The 20653-nt window shown below is 46.4% G+C and overlaps 1 protein-coding gene and 1 pseudogene across 1 annotated transcript; one reads left to right on the top strand and one right to left on the bottom strand.

The window, feature by feature from the left end:
• The first annotated feature begins 741 nt into the window (after nucleotides 1-741).
• LOC136483284 (uncharacterized) lies at nucleotides 742-3807 on the top strand. The gene has a single exon (XM_066480293.1). It carries the CDS (start codon nucleotides 1060-1062, stop codon nucleotides 3805-3807), a length of 2748 nt encoding a protein of 915 aa, XP_066336390.1. The 5' UTR covers nucleotides 742-1059.
• Nucleotides 3808-5889: 2082 nt separating this feature from the next.
• LOC136479059 (L-galactono-1,4-lactone dehydrogenase 2, mitochondrial-like) lies at nucleotides 5890-6665 on the bottom strand (annotated as a pseudogene).
• Between the last annotated feature and the right edge of the window lie 13988 nt (nucleotides 6666-20653).

Below are 20653 nucleotides of genomic sequence, written 5' to 3'. Positions count from 1 at the left end.
TATGACCCGCTGGATTCCTATCAACAGGCCCATGAGTTAGAAAAGGATGCCCCACACCCCCACGCCCCACCCCAACCAACTCTTGGGGTGGTCCGATTTACCTCCCTGATCAATAAAACCAGTTGTTTAACTCTTTTCAAAACCGTTTGTTTTTGCACCCTAGCCGGTTTTGGATGATGGTTTTACTGACGTGGTGCCACATCAGAGGAAGGTAAATCGGAATGGTTAAAAGTTCAGAGAGGTAAATCGGACTAGTTAAAAGTTCAGGGAGGTAAATCGGACTAGAAGTATATTTTTAAAAAAAATTCCAAAAAATTAGTAAAAAATTCAAAAAAGTATCCAAATATTTTTACATGAAAAAATAATGCAATTAAAAATCATAAATTTTGGCTTACTCTTAGAAAATTCATAGAAATTTTGTTTTAGCTTGAAAAATCATAAAATTTTGTTTTCCAGGAATGACTGTACAATTTTTCCACTCGGCGTATCGCCATGAAAGCACCACCATTTTTGTCACCGAAAGTGCTCCGAGTTACCAAGAAAAAGTACTCCCGTACGTAGCCGGGCAAGTTCCCGGATAGCCACTGTTGATGCTGACCCCGACCGCGCAGGTACGGGCGCTACACTACACCCAGCGTCTGCACTTGTAACGTAGTAGCATTCACTGTTCATTTCGTTCAGTCTAACGAAAGGGATATTATTTGGACCACCAGTGGCAGAGGCCATGGAAACTCCGAAAAAGAAAGTTTCCTCCCACTAATAGGAAACAGAATTGCTTTCATTTTACATACGATCTGGACAAAAGAATATGCAAATGCAGCGAAAGATCCGAGATAGTTACATCTTATAGATGAACAAAGAAACAACATAGCACTGGGATGCGGATGTCCAAGAAATTTGTAAGCGTCCTCAGCTCAAACTACTACTTTTTCTTGGAATCTACCACGCGACGACGCGATCCCGACGCGGTCACCGGTCCTCCACGCGGTGCAGCTCAATGCTTAAATCACCGCCGCTTTCCACTGACGTGCTCATCGGAGCTTTAATTTCCAAGAAAACATGCCGCAGTCCCCGAGCTCCAGACGCGGAGAGACTGAGCTCGTTGACGTTGACCCCAACCGGCCAGCTGCTCCGGCGCCGGCCGCTCCTCCTCCTCCCGGAATGGTCACCACGGCGAGGGACGCCTGCTTCCTCTGGGAGCTGCGCAAGTACGTGCTGCTGCAGGCCACGCTGGCGGCCAGCGTCACCTACTCGGCGGGGCTGAGCCCGCCGGGCGGGGTCTGGTCCGACAATGACAGCTCCAGCACTGGCACACGCCTTGCCGGCGACCCGGTGCTCCAGGTCACCTATGCCCGCCGCTACGAGACCTTCTTCTACTTCAACGCCACCGCCTTCGTGGCCTCCATCGTCACAATCAACCTCCTCCTCATGCAATCCCTCAGCCGCCACCGCGGGTGGCTACGCGCGCTCCAGGCCGCCATGATCCTCAACCAGCTCGGTCTCATGGGCGCTTACGCCGCTGGCAGTTGCAGGGAGCTGGCCATGTCCGTGTACGTCGTCGCCCTCGTGGCCTTGGTCTCCTCCTACGTCTGCGCCCACATCCTGCTCTTCGCGCTGTGCACCCTGAGAAGGCGTGGCACCGGCGTGGACGACGCGATGCCGGACGAAGAGCGCGGGACCGTGGAGCGTTCGCGCAAGTACCTCCTCATCTTCGCGACCCTCGTCGCGACAGTGACGTACCAGGCCGGGCTGAGCACGCCGGGCGGGTTCCTGTCGGACAGCCAGGACGACGACCACCTCGCCGGGGACCCCATGCTCCGCGGTCACCACCCGGACCGCTTCATGGGGTTCTTCTACTTCAACACCACGGCGTTCGTGGCATCTCTGGTGGTCATCATGCTGCTCATGAGCCGGACCGTGACTCATCACGGGTTCCGCTCATGTGCCCTCTGGGTGTGCACGGGTGCGGCCTTGATAGGGCTCACCGGTGCGTTCGCCGTGGGGAGCAGCAGAAGCGTCAAGACATCCATCTATGTCGTTGCCCTGGTGGTTGCTGTTCTGTCGTACATCAGCCTTCAGGTTCTGGTGTTCTTCTGCAAGCCTGTGGAGAACTGGGTCCATAACGTCCAAGACACGCTGCAAAGGTATCTGAAACTGGACCAGATCAAGTCACAGGATCCCCGGGTTCGTGCAGTGCATGATCCACAGGAAACCGCCGAGGCTGACCAGCTTCTCCAGAAGTCCCGCATGTACCTGCTTCTGCTCGGAATCCTTGCTGCGAGCGTCACATACCAAGCGGGGCTGAACCCGCCAGGTGGCTTCTGGCAAGCAAAGGCTGCTGATGGTGTGCATCACTATCTAGCCGGTGATCCAGTGCTTCACAACACGTATCCACGGAGATATCTGGTTTTCTTCTACTGCAATGCCACAGCCTTTGTCGCGTCGTTGGTTATACTTATCCTCCTCCTCAGCAACATATTCAGCACCCAAGGAATCAAGTACTGTGCATTGCAGGTCTCCATGATCATGGACCTTCTTGGGCTGATTGGCGCCTATGCTGCCGGAAGTTGCAGGCAAGTGTCCAAATCCGTGTATGTCTCCGTGCTTGTCATTCCAGTGTTCATGTACGTTGGCATCCATGTTATGGTGTTCATGTTAGAAGTCTTCCCAAATATTGCGACATGGAGGAAAAATGTGAGGGACAAGCTGGAGGAATCTGTGCCCAGATGGCTCAAGAAGTTGTTTGAGCTGCCGGCAGAGGAAGACGAGAACGTGAAGTGGAAACTGGAGAAGAGGCGCAAGCTTCTGCTGCTCCTTGCCATTCTTGCAGCCAGCCTCACCTACCAGGCAGGCTTGAATCCACCTGGCGACTTCTGGCAAGAGAATAAGACAGGCCATGTCGTTGGCAACCCAGTGTTGAATGACAACTACCGACGTCGCTACATGGCTTTCTTTTACTGCAATGCAACTGCCTTCGTCTCATCTCTGGCCATCATCATGTTGCTGGTGAACAGAAAGCTTTCGGCGACAGGAATACAGTCACACGCGCTCAGCATGTGCGTGATCCTTGACCTGGTTGGGCTCATGGGTGCATTCGCTGCTGGGAGCTCCAGGAAGGTATCCACATCCATATATGTCCTCATCCTGGTCTTTGCAGTTCTAGTCTGCATCACGCTCCAAGTTGTTCTGGTTGTGTCAGAGTCAGTTCAGGGTCTCTTGCAGAGACTCCTGACCTTCTTCGACATAACGGAGGGAGAAGTTGGCTTCATATTGCCGCATAGAGCTGCCAACAATGGAGGGCCACGAGATCTCTGGTATGAAAAGCTGCCCAAATACTTGTTGCTCCTCGCAGCACTTGCAGCGACTGTCACCTACGAAGCCGCCATGAACCCACCCGGTGGCCTCTGGGATGATGGCCAAACTGGTCACGTAGCCGGTGACCCGGTCCTTCGGAGCAGCCATCCAGATCGTTACAAGGCTTTCTTCTACTGCAATGCAACTTCCTTCATGGCGTCTCTTGTGATTATGGTCTTACTTCTAATCAAGCGAGTATGCAGAGCAAAGCAGGCCATCTTGGCGTTGCACACCGCCATGATACTGAACTTGTTTGGCCTCATGGGTGCGTATGCTGCCGGAAGCTGCAGGAGAGTGAGGACCTCTGCTTACATCCTGGCATTAGTGATAGGAGTTTCTGTATACATTGTTGTTCTTGTCGTAGTGTCCATAGGTGTCGCGAAATGGCTGAAAGGAGTAATGGATGAGCTAGTGGAACGAGTGATCTGGTGCTTCTCTATAGAAGATTTGTAAAACCTGTGGACATGAGCATAAAAGGATAAGTCACAAACTAAGGGCTTGTTTGGCACGGCTCCTCCCGAGGGGCTCCTCCGGAGGAGCCGGAGCCGTTTTGGAGGAGCCACAAATTGTGGCTCCTCCAAAACGGCTCCGGCTCCTCTGTTTTTTACTGAAAAACGGCTCCTCCAAGAAAACGTTTGGCAGGGCTCCTCTGGAGGAGCCGGAGCCGGAGCCGAAGAGGAGCCCTGCCAAACAAGAGGGTGTACCCAGTGCAGAGAGCTCCCGCACTGTGCGAGGTCTGGGGAAGGGTGTTAGTGGCAAGCCTTACCCTCGCCTGTGCAATGCGAGGAGACCACGCCTCGAACCCGGGACCTTCCGGTCACAGGCGGTAAGTCACAAACTGTACATACTTTTTGGAATTTTGGATAGGCTTCCAGATATAACTTATTATAATATTTTCTGAAGCACTGTTGTAATTTGAGTAGTTGGTTTGTATTATCTCTAAGTCTGGCTTGTTTGTGGAAAAAGCCATGCTGGATTGATGTTTCGTTTGGCTTAAATTAGCTTCCTTGCAAATATAACCTTCTAGGTATTCTCCTTCTATTCTACTAGTGTTAGCTTTAAGGAAAGTTGTATGTTATATAAGATATCCTTGATAGTGCATTGCTAAAAAAATTTAGCATCATGAAGGGAAAAAAAATATTTGTGCTTAAGTATCCTTAATAGTACATAAGCCTTTGGTCTTCATAGTTTTCATGCCATAACTGAGGTACTCGTGACTCAAGAAGTACTATAGTAGCATCTGCTCACCAAAATCAAAATCTCACAATAGTCAGCCTGTTCGGGAGGCCGTATCGTATCGTGGATTATTTACTGCTAGCTGGTTTGGTGTGAGAGAAAAACACTGTTCCTGGCTGGAAATTTACGATCGTTTACGAGCAAGTGAACACGAGCAGTATCGGCTTGATATACATGTGCTAGTGTGCTACTGCTCAAGCTATAATGAGTTAGTTCAATAAAACAACTATTTGTGCCCAAGTATCAAGGAACTACCTGATAGCAATTTCACAGACGTTCAACATTTTACTAGACCCACATGTCAGCCAGACAGCCACACAAGTTATGTGTGTGGACCCACACATGGCTTTGTGTGCCTGACATGCGGGTGAATGGAGAATGTTATAGGTTTTTGAAACTGGTCTCGGGTGTTATGGCTCCTTAATAGCTTTGGCATGAATATCTGTAGTTTTGTAAAATTAATTCTTAGTAAAAGCTTCCAGTTTTTTTGCTAATATTTTGAGGAAGTGTTTTTCGCCAAAACTCAACAGACAAATATTGCCCCGAACATTTACAAAGAGAACACCACAAGCATTCAAATTTGGGGTATCAAACCATAACAAGTGTACATACCTATATTTTTCCAGTGACTCACAATAAAGGTCCCAAACATGCTGTAAAGCTTCATCCTTTCCTTATTTTGGTGTCAATTTTGGGGTTCTCCACTTTGAGTGAGGATTGCATTGGACAACAACAACTGTGTCCATATATGGAATCCACAAGTACTTAATATGTTTGTTTTCGGAGAGCCACTTCCTGCATAAGGGGAGAAAGGAAGAAGTCTGAGGATATTACAACTGCATAGGGAAAATAATAATATAGCTGCGTAATGATTGACACCACGAGACATTACTTGTGGGTTTTTTTACCTCATCTGCATTTGAAATGAATGTATGTTCCACAAGCTGAGGTCTTTGTCTTTCTACACTTTGAAGAGTAACTTCTGCGATGACACCTAGGCCACCAAGTCCGCAGCAAGCAAGATAGATCAAATCAGGATTCTTCTCCCTTGATAATTCTATTGTCCCTTTGGCAGGGGTAACCAGTTTCATGCTAATGACTTGCTCATCAACCGGAGGCAAGCTTGCACCAGTGCCATGTGCACCAACCTGTGTTGAATCATGAATAGGCCTGAACTCGGTAAGTAAGTCACAATTGTACAATTTGTGAAGGAATACTGGGACCGGCTACAATTGAAGTTCTCAGGAATTAGGATGATGAGAAGAGCTTTCTCAGTACAGAAGGACCCTATGAAACTACTTATCTACTGGTAAAAGGACCATCAGATTCTGAAACACACATTTCAAACCCATCAACAGGCTATCTCTAGACAATTTCACACATTTCACTGAGTGGTAAATCCAACATCAGAGAAATCGCCTACTTGTTCTAGTTTCAATTTGTTAGCGTTCTTAATTTAGGGCACAAAGATAAACATATCCTCGGAGCTTGGAATAAGAAATTTAAAAGGTGGATATTTCTTTGCAACAGACCTGAATGAATGAATCCTCCGACCTGCTGCTCCCGAATGGACGCAAAGTTCTGCAGCCTGAGTCCGTGTTCCTTGAGCGCGTCGACGAGCTCCGCAACACGTATCCCTGCCTACACCGTGACGGTCTTCTTCTGTGCATCAACGTCAAGCACGTTGTCTATGAGCGCGACGCCGGCCTGAGCTTTACTTCGCTCGCGGCGGCGAGCGCGCCCTCGAGTACCGAGAGCGAAAATGACTGGAGGATGGACGCGGGCATAGACCTCGTGGTGCCGCTCCAGGCCTCCAGTTGGATACGGCGTGCAGGTCCTCCGGCAGCGGCGCGTACCGGAACGGGACTTCTTGTGCAGCGCGTCGGCAGGGAACGGAAAGGAGTAGTAGGTCGCGGCGCCGCAGTCGAGGAGCAGCAGCGCGCTGCCTGCGTACTTGCGGAGGTCGGCGTCGGAGGAGACCCGGGAGGGGGCGAAGGAAGGGAAGGTGGTGGTGGTGGTGGCCGGTGGGGATGCCGCCGCCCGCGGCGGCGGCGAGAGTGGAGGGGGTGCCGCATCGTGGCGTTGGGCGCCGCGGCCCGAGGAGAGGGGGAGTGAGTTGTTGGGCTCATGGCCCAGGCCCATACAAACTCCAACATATACATGCGGCCCGCTGGATTCCAATCGACCGGCCCACGAGTTAGAAAAGGATTTGTGACTTGCCGGGCCGTCGCTCCTGATTCCAGAGCTGTCCGGTTCAGTTAGTGCCGTACGGGGAGCAAGAGAAATATAGCCCAGCTCAAAGACTAATCAGGCCACGACGTGGACGTGCAAGCGCACGCAATACGGTCGTGGTTGAACCGTGCCCTAGGAAGAGGTTATAGCCAGAATCGGATTACAAAAATCCATAAAATATATATATTGTAAGACTTCTGGCTATCTTCAACCTAGGGCAACCTTTTTTTGCATATCGGAAGAAGTAATAGACTTGTCCTAAAAATGTTAGGAATTCATATACTATGAATATAGAAAGTACGTAATCTATGCATTCTAAATTATAAGACATTTTTGTTCTTTAGAGGAGGGAGTATTTGACATGCATGTTTGCATTTGAAATGACATACATGCTTGGGCTTTTCTTTTTCTTCTTTCTGCACATTGGAAACCAATTCAATGGCCCTTAATCTTCAACCTAGGGCAACCCTTTTTTGCATATTGGAAGAAGTAATAGACTTGTCCTGCAAATGTTAGGAATTCATATACTATGAACATAGAAAGTAATCACTGCATGTTATGATGTACTCCTTCGTTCAAATAATAGTTTGTTTTGGCTTTTTCAGATACATATTTTTATTATGTATCTAAACATAGCATATATCTAGGTACATGGCAAAAAAAAAATATGTATCTATAAAAGTCAAAACGACATACTCCCTCTATTCCAAAATGCTTGATCTTATAGTATTCAGTTGTCCTAAAATAGTTGTTATTCTCACTTCTCAATGCACATTTATCTTCTTTCAATGCACCTTTTTTTCTTTTTCCAATGCACCCTCTATCTCTATCCCAAAATGGTAAAATCTATCTACTATTCTGTTAATTTATAACTTCCCAATTAACTTATGTCAAAGCTTACTCATCACAAGGCACCAGTGCTTTTGAAAGAATATGACACAACAGGCTGACATGTTAAATTATTCACATATGTATTTGAATGGCATTGATGTTCTTAGATCCACATTCCAGATCCAAACTATACTTCACCAACATATTGCCTTCAAGCAAACCGCACACATTTGTATTTGAATGACAACATGATGACATTGAATTCTTCACATTATGCGTTGCCAGGAGCTGCAAAAGAGCATTGAATTCTTAACATTATGCGTTGCCAGGAGCTGCAAAAGAGTGAGGTCACTCATATCATAAGATGGTTGTGCAGTGGAAAACAGAGGAAATGGATAGAATGGCCCTTTAGCAGGAATCAAAAGACAAACATAACATATTGCGTATGGAGTTCTAGATTGGACGTCAGAGAACTGAATATGTAATAAAATATCCAGAGATAACAAAGTACCTAACTACTACGAACTGATATTCACTATCGGTCCATCACTGCAGGTTGCTAGTTTGCAATCTGGCAGCCATGGTAGGGGAAAGATAGATGTTGTCCTTTTCATCACCATAACCATGACCTAAATTTAACAAAAGGCCAACCAGTAATCATCAGTTGATACCATCTTCGTCTAACACACGCGCTGCTACCTAAAGTAGTATTTTATCTTATATAATATTCTAGCATACATGCTCAAGTTAATTCTTGAAAACTCAAATATAGCATTCCAAAAGAATTTTTATTTCAAAATAGCAGTTATGGTAACAAATACAAGCAAAGTGAGTCGTTCTTGACTTCTAACATCTATTTGGAAAACTGTAAAACTTTCAGATGCCCTAGGTCCCTCAATTCTCGAAAAAAGAACTCAAGAAAGATGTGTGGCGTTGGAATTTTGTTTATTAGGGGGCAGATGACTTTTAAAAGTCGTTTATCTACAAAATGTCTCTTAACAAAGTCTTAGTTTTCTTCTACAAAGATAAAATCATCTTGTGAGTGTACGAATTTTGAAAGTTCAGGAGATGAAACGGTATTATTTTTTAAAATGAAAGGATACAAATGCATACCTTTTGTAATTTTAATACAAAAGTATTTTAGAAAAATTGAAAGATTCCAAATAGAATCCACTGCAGAACGGTGTCAACTAGCTAGTTATTATCTACGGCGGGGAAAAAGTAGTACCGGCCAATTTGAAATGGTGTAAGCTAGCTAGTACACTACGGAAACACGTGATTTGCCGAGTGCAAAAATCTTTATCGAGTGTCAAATTTCGGACACTCGGCAAAGACCTGCTTTGCCGAGCGCCGCACTCGGCAAAATATGACACTCGGCAAAGAGTTTACCGAGTGTCTGGCACTCGGCAAAGACCTGCACTCGGCAAAGGCAGACACTCGGCAAAGATTGGTAGGGCTTAACGGCATCCAGCGGCGTCCTCTTTGCCGAGTGTCCCCCGTTTGGCACTCGGCAAAGAATTTATTTTGCCGAGTGCCAAAACTTGGCACTCGGCAAAATAAAATTTTTTTTTGTTTTTTGCCACCAATTTTTTTTGAAGCTTTAGTACACTACCATAAACAACATATTTAAATTTGGGACATTTTCATTGTCTTTTGGCATATTTCTATAGTTTATTTTGTTTTGTTGAATTTTTCCAGAAAATGTAAGTTTGAACTGCAGGTGCATCGAATAATGGATTACATTCGTTCAAAAAATGTTATCCTTGTTTCTTAGTGTAAATTTAGGCTAAATCCAGGAACTGTCTCGAAATTTCGATCAACGTGCTCACGGGGCAACGCCGCCAACTTGCGTGGGAGTGGTTTTTTAATTGTATAAAATGCGAACGAATTCCAAAAATCATGAAACTTGTCGAGTTGTCGCCGTATCGTATGCGCATGCCGTGGAAAAAATTGAAAAAGTTTCGAGCACGTTGTCACGTGCGATGCTCACAAAGCACGTGGCCGGCGCGCTCTCTGTCTCTCTCTCTCTCATTTCTCTCTCCCTCTCACCTCTCTCTCCCTCAGCCGTCGCAGCCGCACCGCGGCGCCCGTCCCGGCCACCGTGCCTCCCTGCCCCAGCCACCGCGCCTCCCTGCCCCGGCCACCGCGCCTCCCCGCGCGGGCCCCTGCACCCTCCGCCCCGGCCACCGTGCCTCCCCGCCCTGGCCACCGCGCCACTGCAGAAGAGAGGAGGAGGAGGCAGGGGAGAAGAGAGAAGGGGAGAAGAGAGGAGGAGGGGAGAAGAGAGGAAGAGAAGGAGAAGGAGAGGAGAAGGAAGGTGTCGGCCTAGGCCCGTCGACCCTCACGCCGCTGCGGTCGTCCCCGCCGTCGTCGCTGCCATTCTCGTCGCGAAGGTATGCCCTACACCTGTAGTAGTTAGTAGTAGTACTTAGTAGTGTTGGTAGTAGTTAGTAAGTAGTAGTAGTTAGTAGTTAGTAGTGTTAGTAGTATTGTTAGTAGTAAGTAGTGATAGTAGTAGTGTTAGTGTTGGTAGTAATTGTAGTGGTAGTAGTACTTGTTGTTGTACTACTTCGATACTTTCATCTGCATGGAAAGAGAACTAAAGTACATGGCTCGTCTTGGTATATATATGTTTGTTGGCCTTCGTGCCTATGTTTGGTATATATGTGGTTGTTGGCCATCGCGCCTACGTTTCTTGCAGGTTTTGGAAACCTCCCCATGCAGGGGAGGTGCTACCAAAATTTTCAATAGATTCTAACCTATTGCCTTTTATGTAGGAGAAGGACCCGTGGGAGGGACTCGGCGACCCCGATCGTCTTCGTCGGCGCTGCTGGTCTGCCTACACCGCATCGCCTTGCCACTGCACCGACACGCCACTGCCCCGCTAGCCTGACTCCACCGCCACCCTAGGTATAACCCCCTCCTCCTTTGCATGCATGTTTTATATGGTCACGTAGCCCAGTTAGGCGTCTCCCGTTCGAAAGAGATACAGTCGGAGGTATGCAAATCTTTGCATATCTGCAACCATATCTCTTTCAGATTGTCCACGTATTTTGGACAGCCCGCGGATGCGTAGATGAGGTTAGTTTCCATGGTTCGCTCCGGTCCGAGATAGACTTTCGGCATCACCTCCCTGTTGTTCTCCGGATACACACTCTCCCTTGCAGGACGTGTATCAGGAGAACAGCGGGGAGGTGCTGCCGAAATTCTATCTCGGATAGGAGCGGAGCATTGAAACTGACCTCATCTACGCATCCACGGGTGGGATTAGGACCTATCCTCACCTATTAGATGGTAGGAACGCCGTGCAGATGCAATTGCTGGTTATATTACTCGCTTACATATGTATATGCCAGAGGATGGAGAACCGTGATTGGATGTACACGGGCCACGCAAGTATGACCCCAGAATGGATGACTAAGACTAATGCTTTCTTGGAGCATTCATTTGGCGAGGCTGCTAGAGGGTCGAGTCAGATGCCATGTCCCAGCAGCAAATGTGACAACCGTGTAAGAAAGAATAGGAAGAACGTGGGGGAAGATCTTTGCAAGTATGGATTCACGCCAAACTATACCTGCTGGATCCACCATGGTGAAGCCGATCGTATTAGAGAGGAGGTGGCGAGACCACGCCTTGAGGCTTTTGATGGAGATGCGGGGGTAGCAGACTGGATGGATGACTTTCAGGAGGCATGGTTCGGTGAAGGATTAGAGGACGAGCCAGAGGAATTCGCAAAGGCGTACTACGATATGTTGTCTTCGGCACAGAAGCCCCTTCACGAAAAGACAATGGTTTCGCAACTGGATGCCATTGGACGCCTAATGGCGTTCAAGTCGCAGTGTAGCATGAGTCGAGACAACTTCGATGGTATGTTGGTAGTTGTTGGATACCTGCTTCCGGAGGGTCACATTCTGCCGAAGAACTTGTACGAGTCACAGAAACTTCTTCGTGCCCTTAAGATGCCGTATGAGCACATCCATGCTTGTCCGAATGGTTGCATCCTATTTAGGAAAGATCATGAGAAAGCAAGGCACTGTCGAAAGTGCAAATCCTCTAGGTATCTGGAGGTCGACACTAGTGATGGCAAGAAGGAACAGCTTGGTATCCCTGCGAAGGTCCTATGGTACCTTCCTGTCATACCGAGGATCCAACGGATGTACATGATAGAGGAGTCCGCGAAATAGATGACATGGCACAAACATGGCAAAAGATACAATGCTGACAAGATGGTACACCCATTGGATGGCGATGCATGGACCCATTTCGATGGCATACATCATGGTAAAGCTGAGGAGGCTCAGAATGTACGTGTAGCGCTGGCAACAGATGGGTTCAACCCCTATGGATTGCTGGTGGCCCCGTACACTTGTTGGCCCATGTTCGTGATCCCCCTCAATCTCCCCCCCCCTGGCATCATGTTTCAACCCAAGAACATATTCTTGTCACTGATAATTTCTGGACACTCGGGGAACAAGATGGGTTTGTTCATGGAGCCTCTCATTGATGAATTGATCCTTGCTTGGGAAAAGGGGGTACTGACATACGACCGAGCTACAAAGAAGAACTTCACAATGCATGTGTGGTACCACTACTCCCTGCATGACTTCCTGGCGTATGGCATATTCTGCGCGTGGTGTGTTCACGGGAAGTTCCCATGCCCAATATGCAAGACAGCTGTGAGGTTCACTTGGCTGAAGAGGGGTGGCAAGTTTTCTTTGTTTGACCAACATCGTCAATTCCTCCCTCTTGACCATCCATTCAGACGAGACGTCAAGAACTTCAGGAAAGGGGTTCAAGTCACCGACCCTGCACCTCAGATGATGACCGGTGCCAAGGTCTGTGCTGAGATAGAGGCTCTCAAAGATGATAAAGAGAAAGGTGGTTTTATTGGATATGGTGAGGAACACCAGTGGACTCATAAATCGGGCTTGACTAGGCTCCCCTATTTCAATGACCTTCTTGTTCCACACAATATTGATGTAATGCACACAGAAAAGAATATCGCCGAGGCGCTTTTTGCAACACTCATGGACATTCCTGATAAGTCAAAGGACAACGTTAAGGCTAGACTGGACCTAGCAACGATGTGCGATAGGCCAAAGCAAGTGATGAAGCCTCCCGCGCCCGGCAAGAAATGGAGGACTCCTACCGATTTTGTCTTGAAAAAGGACCAAAGGAAGGAAGTACTACAGTGGATCCAGACGTTAATGTTCCCTGATGGGCATGCGGCGAATTTGAGTAGGGGAGTGAACTTGTCCACTATGCGAGTCTTAGGGATGAAGAGTCACGGCTACCACATATGGATTGAGCGGCTCCTTTCTGCGATGACCCGAGGATACGTCCCTGAGCATGTGTGGCGCGTGCTGGCAGAGTTGAGCTATTTCTTCCACTAGCTTTGTGCCAAGGAGTTATCTCGGGGTGTGATTGACGACTTGGAGAAAGTGGCACCTGTGTTGCTCTGCAAGTTGGAGAATATCTTCCCACCCGGCTTCTTCCTGGCGATGCAGCATCTGATTTTGCACCTACCGTACGAGGCACGAATGGGGGGGCCCGTGCAGGCCCGTTGGTGCTATACAATTGAGAGATGTCTAAAGATTCTTCAGAAAAAGTGTAGAAATAAAGTCAAAATTGAGGCTTCTATGGCAGAGGCATTCATTCTGGAGGAGGTGTCAAACTTCACAACAGCATACTATAAGGATGGCCTTCCTAGCGTGCACAATCGTCCCCCTCGTTACAACGCGGATGAGAGTTCATCGAACCTCAGCCTTTTCAAAGGGCAACTCGGAAAGGCAAGCGCATCGGGCACCAAGACCTTGCGGCATGATGAGTGGCGCACTATCAGGTTGTATGTGTTGTTGAACCTTGACGAAGTGAAGCCTTATGTGCAGTAAGTTCTCAATGAGCTTGTTACATACGCCCTTGTCACTATCCTTCATCTATCAAACCCCCTTATATCTTGTTTTTTTAGGGAATTTCTGAAAAAATACTGGAGAGGGAATAGGGCTCCTTCCCCTCAAGAAGAAGATAGTCTTCTCAAAGATGGTGTGCCCGATTTCATATCCTAGTTTGATACGAAGGTACCGTCCAATTTACCTCGTTCAATCTTTGACATCCCACTTTGCTCCTACGAGCGAGTAATGTAACGATCTATCCGGCCTCACCTTGCAAGCCCGCAAGGATGCGGAAATGGATGCTGAGTTGAAAGGGCTCGCCAAAGGCTTCACCTACAAGGTCAAGTCATTCACCGTTTATGATGTGAATGGCTATCGCTTTCACACAAGAAACTACGAGCGTAGTCGGCCCAATCGGAAAACCACGAATACCGAAGTTCGTACGCCCGGCACCGATGAGCGCGACTACTACGGCATAGTAGAAGAAATATACGAGCTCAATTTTGAGTGTCGCAAAGCTCCTAATCAAGTCGTATTCAAATGCCATTGGTTCGATCCTAATGTCACGAGAACAGCCCCTGAGATTGGACAAGTCGAAATTCGACAGGATTCTGTCTATCAAGGAGAGGATGTCTATATTGTGGCTCAACGGGCCACGCAAGTTTATTATCTCCCATGGGCGTGCCAAAAAGACCCCAATCTTATGGGTTGGTACCTTGTGCAGTTGGTATCGCCGCACGGTAAACTGCCTGTCCCAAACGATGAGGATTACAACTTTGACCCAAACACACGGGAGTTCTATCAACCAGAGGGGCTAGAAGGGAGGTTTGACATAGACATGTTTTCGCTGATGGGCATGGAAGTAGACAATGACATTGATCAGGACGACGGAGAAGAGGTGTAAAATGCTAAGGACTTACAAATGCTTGAGCGATTACAGTTAGGCGATGACAATGATGACAACGATGGAGATGAGCCTGATTTACTCGACAATATTGATAGTGATGACGACTCCTATGATCCAGCCACTGCCGATCGTGAAGAATATTTCTAATTCATGTAATACTATATTATTATTATTATTATTATTGCAATTATGTTTCATTCATTTTGCATCTCTTTATAAGTACTTGTAATTTAACTGTGCTAATTGGTTTACTCTTTGAAATTGCAGGCACTCGACAAAATGACGGGCGGAAGGCAGGCCCGTCGGGGGGTCAACTCCCTCTACATGAGGGAGCGCTCACCACCCCACGTTGAGGAGGACCCCTTGCCGGAGCCACCGACGAGGAGGACGAGGAGCGGCCATCCGAGGATGAGGGTGCAGCCGATTGCCACCCCGTCGGTGGACGAGGACGACCAGGCGGTGGGCCTGCACATAGGAGGGGGTGGCACTTCCTCTGACTCATCGGACCACGGGGACGCGGCGATAGCGACACCAGGGGGTTCCACTAGCACTGCCTCTGGCTCTACCTCGTCGGGAGTCTACTTGTGCGGGCCCTCGCAGCTCCCGGCACGGTCGATCCCACTTCATCGGCGCCCGGTGATTCGACCCAGTGGCGACAAGTAAGTATTATTTCACTACTATTTCATTTGACATGTTGAAAATCAAACTGGAGACTAACAATTCTTCTTAATGACTCTTGCAGCAACTGGGAAGTTGTGTCCGGAACGGGCTGGCACATCAATGGCACCCTAGGCCTTCTGATTCGGCAGCACTACCCTAGCATGGTCACCTACGCCTCGGTGACTTCGCCGCCCTGGACGTGGGACCACTTCTACGCCACCGAGGATAGCGAGTTCGGCACCGTTGCGGCACGGATCAAGGCCAAGTTCTGGGTGAGTCTTCATCACACTAAATTGGTCAATACTACGCATTCATTGGTCGTTCTTGAAATAATGAAACGATACATGATGTCTGTATGCAGGACTTCTTCAGGTGCGATGAAGGGTTTGAGGACCGGGCAGCGCGAGTGCAGGACAAGGTCTATAGGTCCCGACTCTCGGACCTGTACCACGAGACGCGGCTCCAGTGCATCATCAACTACAACGCCGATGTCCTTGGTCAGGTGGTGAGGAAGGCCGATGCCAGGACCAGGATGCTCACCAAGGAGTAGTACCTCTTGGTAAGTACAAAACATTAATACTGACTCCTTCCATGAAGAATAGGTAGGCTTCATTTCATCTTCTGACATATCAATAACTTGATGGCATGCAGCAATGTCCTAATTGGTGCGCCAGGCACCGCCTCTGCTAGGAGGCCATTATGGATAGGTGGCTCTCAGAGGAGTGGGTGGAGAAGCACAACATCCGTCGGGACTATCGCCTATAGATGGGTGGGGCTCCGCACCACCAAGGCAACCGGAGCCTCAGCGCGTACGCCCGGACATGGGTAATCTTCTTTGTGTTTTTATCTTTATTTATTTATTCTAACGCTCAATTCTCATTACTTGTAATCATCTTTGTGTTTTCCTCGCTCCCCATACGCTCTCGGCAGCAGAGCTCCTCCCTCCCCATACGCTCTCGGTAGCAGAGCTCACAGCAGCAGATGGCGGAACTCCAGGTTAGTACTGTTTTATTCATCGTTCATTGCTTTTACACATCTACCTTGCCTTTGCATTGTTTAAACATTGCGGGTGGAATGTTGCAGGCCGACTTACGGAGGTTGGAGGCCCAGCAGGCGGCCCAGGCGGAGGCCCATCGGCTGGAGATGGAGGCTGTGCAAGCCCAAAGGACGGCCGAGACGCAAAGGCTGCAGGACATGTTCAGCTTCATGGCGAGCCTTCAGACCTTGCCAGGTGTGGTCGTGCCCCAGTCGCTGCTCGCTCCAGTTGTGGCTCCTCCTCCTCCTGTAGGGACTCCAGTGAGTATATATGGTTGTTTATTCCTTTAGCTTGTGCGGCCCTCCTGTAGATACTCATGAATTCGCTTCTCCTTTGTGCAGCAACAGTCGGTGGGTTCAAACCCGACTCCTCAAGGTGGCCCTTCTCCATAGGTCGGGTGGACAACTAGCCCTCCTCAAGGTGGTAGTTCACACTCCGGGTGGGGAGGCTGGCAATAGGTACCGTTTATTTGTTTCTTTTCATGTTGCATGGACTTGTGTTAGACTTAGCCTTATGTTGGACTACTACTAGAGACATATATATATTGTGATGGATATTGTCATGGATGATGCAAATGTATGATGGATTAAGGACAATGGATTTGTATGTGATGTATTATGGATGGTGGATGTGTATGTGATGGGTTATGGATGTGTATGTGATGGAATATGGATGTGTATGTGATATATCATGTGCTGTGTGTTGATATATATGTGATTTCTTTGTTTGCGCTGATGGAAAGCAAAAAACAAAAAATAGCATTTTCCCCCTCTTTGCCGAGTGCCACACTCGGCAAAGAGGGCTTTGCCGAGTGCCGTGACCATGGCACTCGGCAAAGCTGGGAAGCAAAGACCCAATTTCCCAGCTTTGGCGAGTGCTAGAGCCATGGCACTCGGCAAAGATTTTTTTTAAAAAAAAGAAAAATTTTCTTTGCCGAGTGCAAGAGTATGGCACTCGGCAAAGAATTTTCAAAAAAAAGAAAAAAATTCTTTGCTGAGTGCCGCTGAGGTGGCACTCGGCAAAGAGGCCGTCAGAGTTGACGTCGTTTTTTTTGCCGAGCGCTGACGTGACACTCGGCAAAGGCTTTACCGAGTACCCGATATGTGGCACTTGGCAAAGAAACATTTGCCGACGGGTTCTTTGCCGACTGATTTTTGCCAAGTGCAGCAGTCGGCAAAGCCTTTACCGAGTGTATTTCGGGCTTTGCCGAGTGCCGCAAGCACTTGGCAAATTGCCGGTTTCCAGTAATGATAGGCCTATTAGATCAGAGGAAAAATAAAATATTATAAACTTTGACAACTATTAATCAAGTTATATGTATATTTAGGGTATAAAACTCGCATCAATAATTTTGTGTTCAAAGTGCCTTTTAAGATGATAGTATTGATTATTTTAGCAATTGATTATATACTAGCAAACGTGCCCATGCGTTGCAACGAGACCTATGCATAGGAATCACACTCTGTATTGTCGTTAGACGAAAGTTATTCTAACTCGTATGGGCATGAGTCATATGAGTTCGGGTCACATATGAGAGGTACGAAGGACGCGACCGAATACGTCATGAAATCGGACTCCCTATTTTTTTAGATTAATCGGACTCCGTATTGATCACACTAGTAGAGAAATGAGCTGTACTCCCGGTTCTCAACCCCCTTCAGTCCCGGTTTTGAAACCGGGAGCACGAATCCGGGACTAAAGGGCCCCTCCTTTACTCCCAGTTTCGTGCCCGGGACTAAAGGTCCACCAGGCCTCCCAGCCTAGCCACGTGGGCCGGCCCTTTAGTCCCGGGACTAAAGGTTTTATTTTTTTTCTTTTTTTGTTTCTATTTTCAATTGATGATTCGTTTTGGTTTTCAAATAGGTTTTCGAATACGTATTCTACGCTGCTAATAATGTACGTATTCTACACGTTTATAATGTTCGAACATTTTGTACAAACTAAAGTATGAAACTAACGTATATATTACATGCATATACATATATTATACGTTATTTTATATACATATAATATATATATATATATATATTACAAATAAAGTTTGCATTGTATATTCTATCATATCCTTGGGATAACAAATTCACTCCATCTGGTTTGGTTTCCATGTTTCGTTCACGTCATTGTAGAACTCGCTGGCGGGGTTTAGGACCTAGTCATTAAGAAATCCTACTATGGTCTATTGAATCGCTTTCAGTTGGTCACGTCGTATGACTTTTTCCTTCAACCATAGAGTCTTCAATAAAAATTAAAGGAAAAGTATTAATATATATATATATATATATGTTGGTTACGTGATTACTTATATATATGAGCAATAAAAGAAATTGTGAATATATGAATATATTTATATAACATACTTTGAGGTTCTCTTCAGGAGTTCTTTTTTAGTATGCCATGATGAACTCGCAAACATAGTATCCGCAGTAGTTGTTCCCCTGTTCTTGCCTCAGAACCCACTTTTACGAGAAAAAAGATCCGGTGAATTGAAAGCATGCACGGTGTTAATTGAATTATATATATATAAATGTAGCTAGTACTTACTTTGTGTGCGATTATATCTAGTGGCGCTTTGCAATGTTTCATGTGGTGTTCCTCAATGAAACTTTTCCAAACACTATGCCCAATAAAATAAAAAATTAATTTGGCCTTTAATAATTGTTGCAGTTAAGAGATTGGGGTATATATAGTTGCTAGAGAGACCAAATTACCCTTGGATAATATATATCATGTCTTGGTACTCTGTTTGCTCTTTTCTTAACGAGTCTAAGATGCTCAACCAACTATTGGCCATATCGATGACCATCAATATCCAGTGATTATTGTATATATTTTTATACACAAATATGATCGACATTAACTAGAGTCAACATATATATGGGAGATAGTTTAGCTAGTAAGCAATTAATTGAACAAATGTCCATATGATCGACATTAATTATTTAACACTCACTTGAAGTTGTAGGGAAAGAGTATGTCCTTGTTTTGTTGGTTCACTAAGAACCTCATGAGATTTTTCTCGAGTTCAGCTTCCCATTGAGGCGGGGGATCAGGGTGTTTGAATACGACATTTGGATCAACAAAACCAACATCATTATCATTTCTCTTTCTGAGTTATGTCATCTCATATCTGCATATATAAAAATATAGTGTGAGGATATATAATTTATATATATACATGTAGCTTTATATATATACACTTTAATAGTAGAAAATAATCACACTTACAGATAATAGCAGCTAATGAGACTTTTGTCGAGAGAGTCCAGGTGGCATAGTTGGTGTAATTCTAAAAACTCGACATATATAATGTCATCGCCACGAAAGTAATGTTGGTTTCTAACTCTGACAGAAACAAAGTTCTCTCTCCGTTCACACGCCACCATGTACCACTTGTTTAGCAGGTACATTTGCGTACCCAGTTCACCTAAGGCCTCAGGGTTGTATAGACTCTTTCCATGTTTAAATTTCTTTCAAGGATCCACTTTCGGAGCAGATGGTCCTTCAGCGAGCACTTGGGCAACGTCCAAACCAGTATCCTCGTAAAACCAAACCAGTTCCTCAAAATCGATGTCCGGTAAGTCTAAGTTTGAACCATATTCATTACGAATGACAAGAGGGGGGACTGATTGTTGCGATTGTTGTCCGAGTTGTGCAACACCTTTCCCTACTCTAGTCTTTTTCTGCACCGCCTCAAATGACTTGGTGAGAGAGCGGTCATAGTTCGATTTTGGCCGGGTCTTTTGAGATTCCCACTTTGTCGGGCATTCTCTTGGTTCCTTCTCATCTGTTCCTCACCCTCTTCCGATGTCTTGTACTGTACAAAATCATTCTAGTAGGGCCTCAACTTCGCGAGCGGGCCGCTAGTATTGAAATTGGGCGTTAGGTTCTTCTTGACGTATTTCGTGTATAGGGATTTCTTCCAAGTCTAAAATTGTGTGGCCATCTTCTTCATAGCCCACTTTCGAACTAGTTCCTTCAATTCATCATCGTTAATAGCATCATAATCATCCGCTTGCAACGTGAAATGTTGAAGGATATCATTCCAAATTAAATTCTTATCAAGATCAGAGACAAAACTAACATGAGGCTCGTTGATCTTTTGCTTCCATTCATGGACACTGATCGGAAGTATGTCCCTTACAAGGCACCCACAGTGTTGCATGAATTTCCTTGCATGTGGACCAAGTGGTTCGCCTATCTCGATATTGAATTCCGATATTATGTAGCGCCCCTTCAATGGTTTTTTCGGGCCTCGAATATTTTTGTTTTTCGCCGTTGTGGTCATCGATCCAGAGGGCTATGTATAAAAAAGAATAAATAAATATCATGTGTACACATAATAGATGATAGATATTCAAATATATATATATATATATATAATATTCAAATATATATATACCTCGCCAGTATTTTCTTGCACAATATTTTCTTGGTTATCTTCAAGAGCCAGGTATTGACTCATGTCATCTACATTCTGCTGGTCACCATCGGCAAATTGAGTGCCGG

The sequence above is a fragment of the Miscanthus floridulus genome, chromosome 9 (assembly GCF_019320115.1).
Source record: "Miscanthus floridulus cultivar M001 chromosome 9, ASM1932011v1, whole genome shotgun sequence".
Lineage (NCBI taxonomy): Eukaryota > Viridiplantae > Streptophyta > Magnoliopsida > Poales > Poaceae > Miscanthus > Miscanthus floridulus.
Note: the sequence above shows the minus strand (reverse complement) of the source record. Positions and strands in the feature narration are given on the sequence as shown.

Coding starts and splice junctions, on each gene's coding strand:
- LOC136483284 (XM_066480293.1), top strand. CDS start 1,060: ATGCCGCAGTCCCCGAGCTCCAGACGCGGAGAGACTGAGCTCGTTGAC.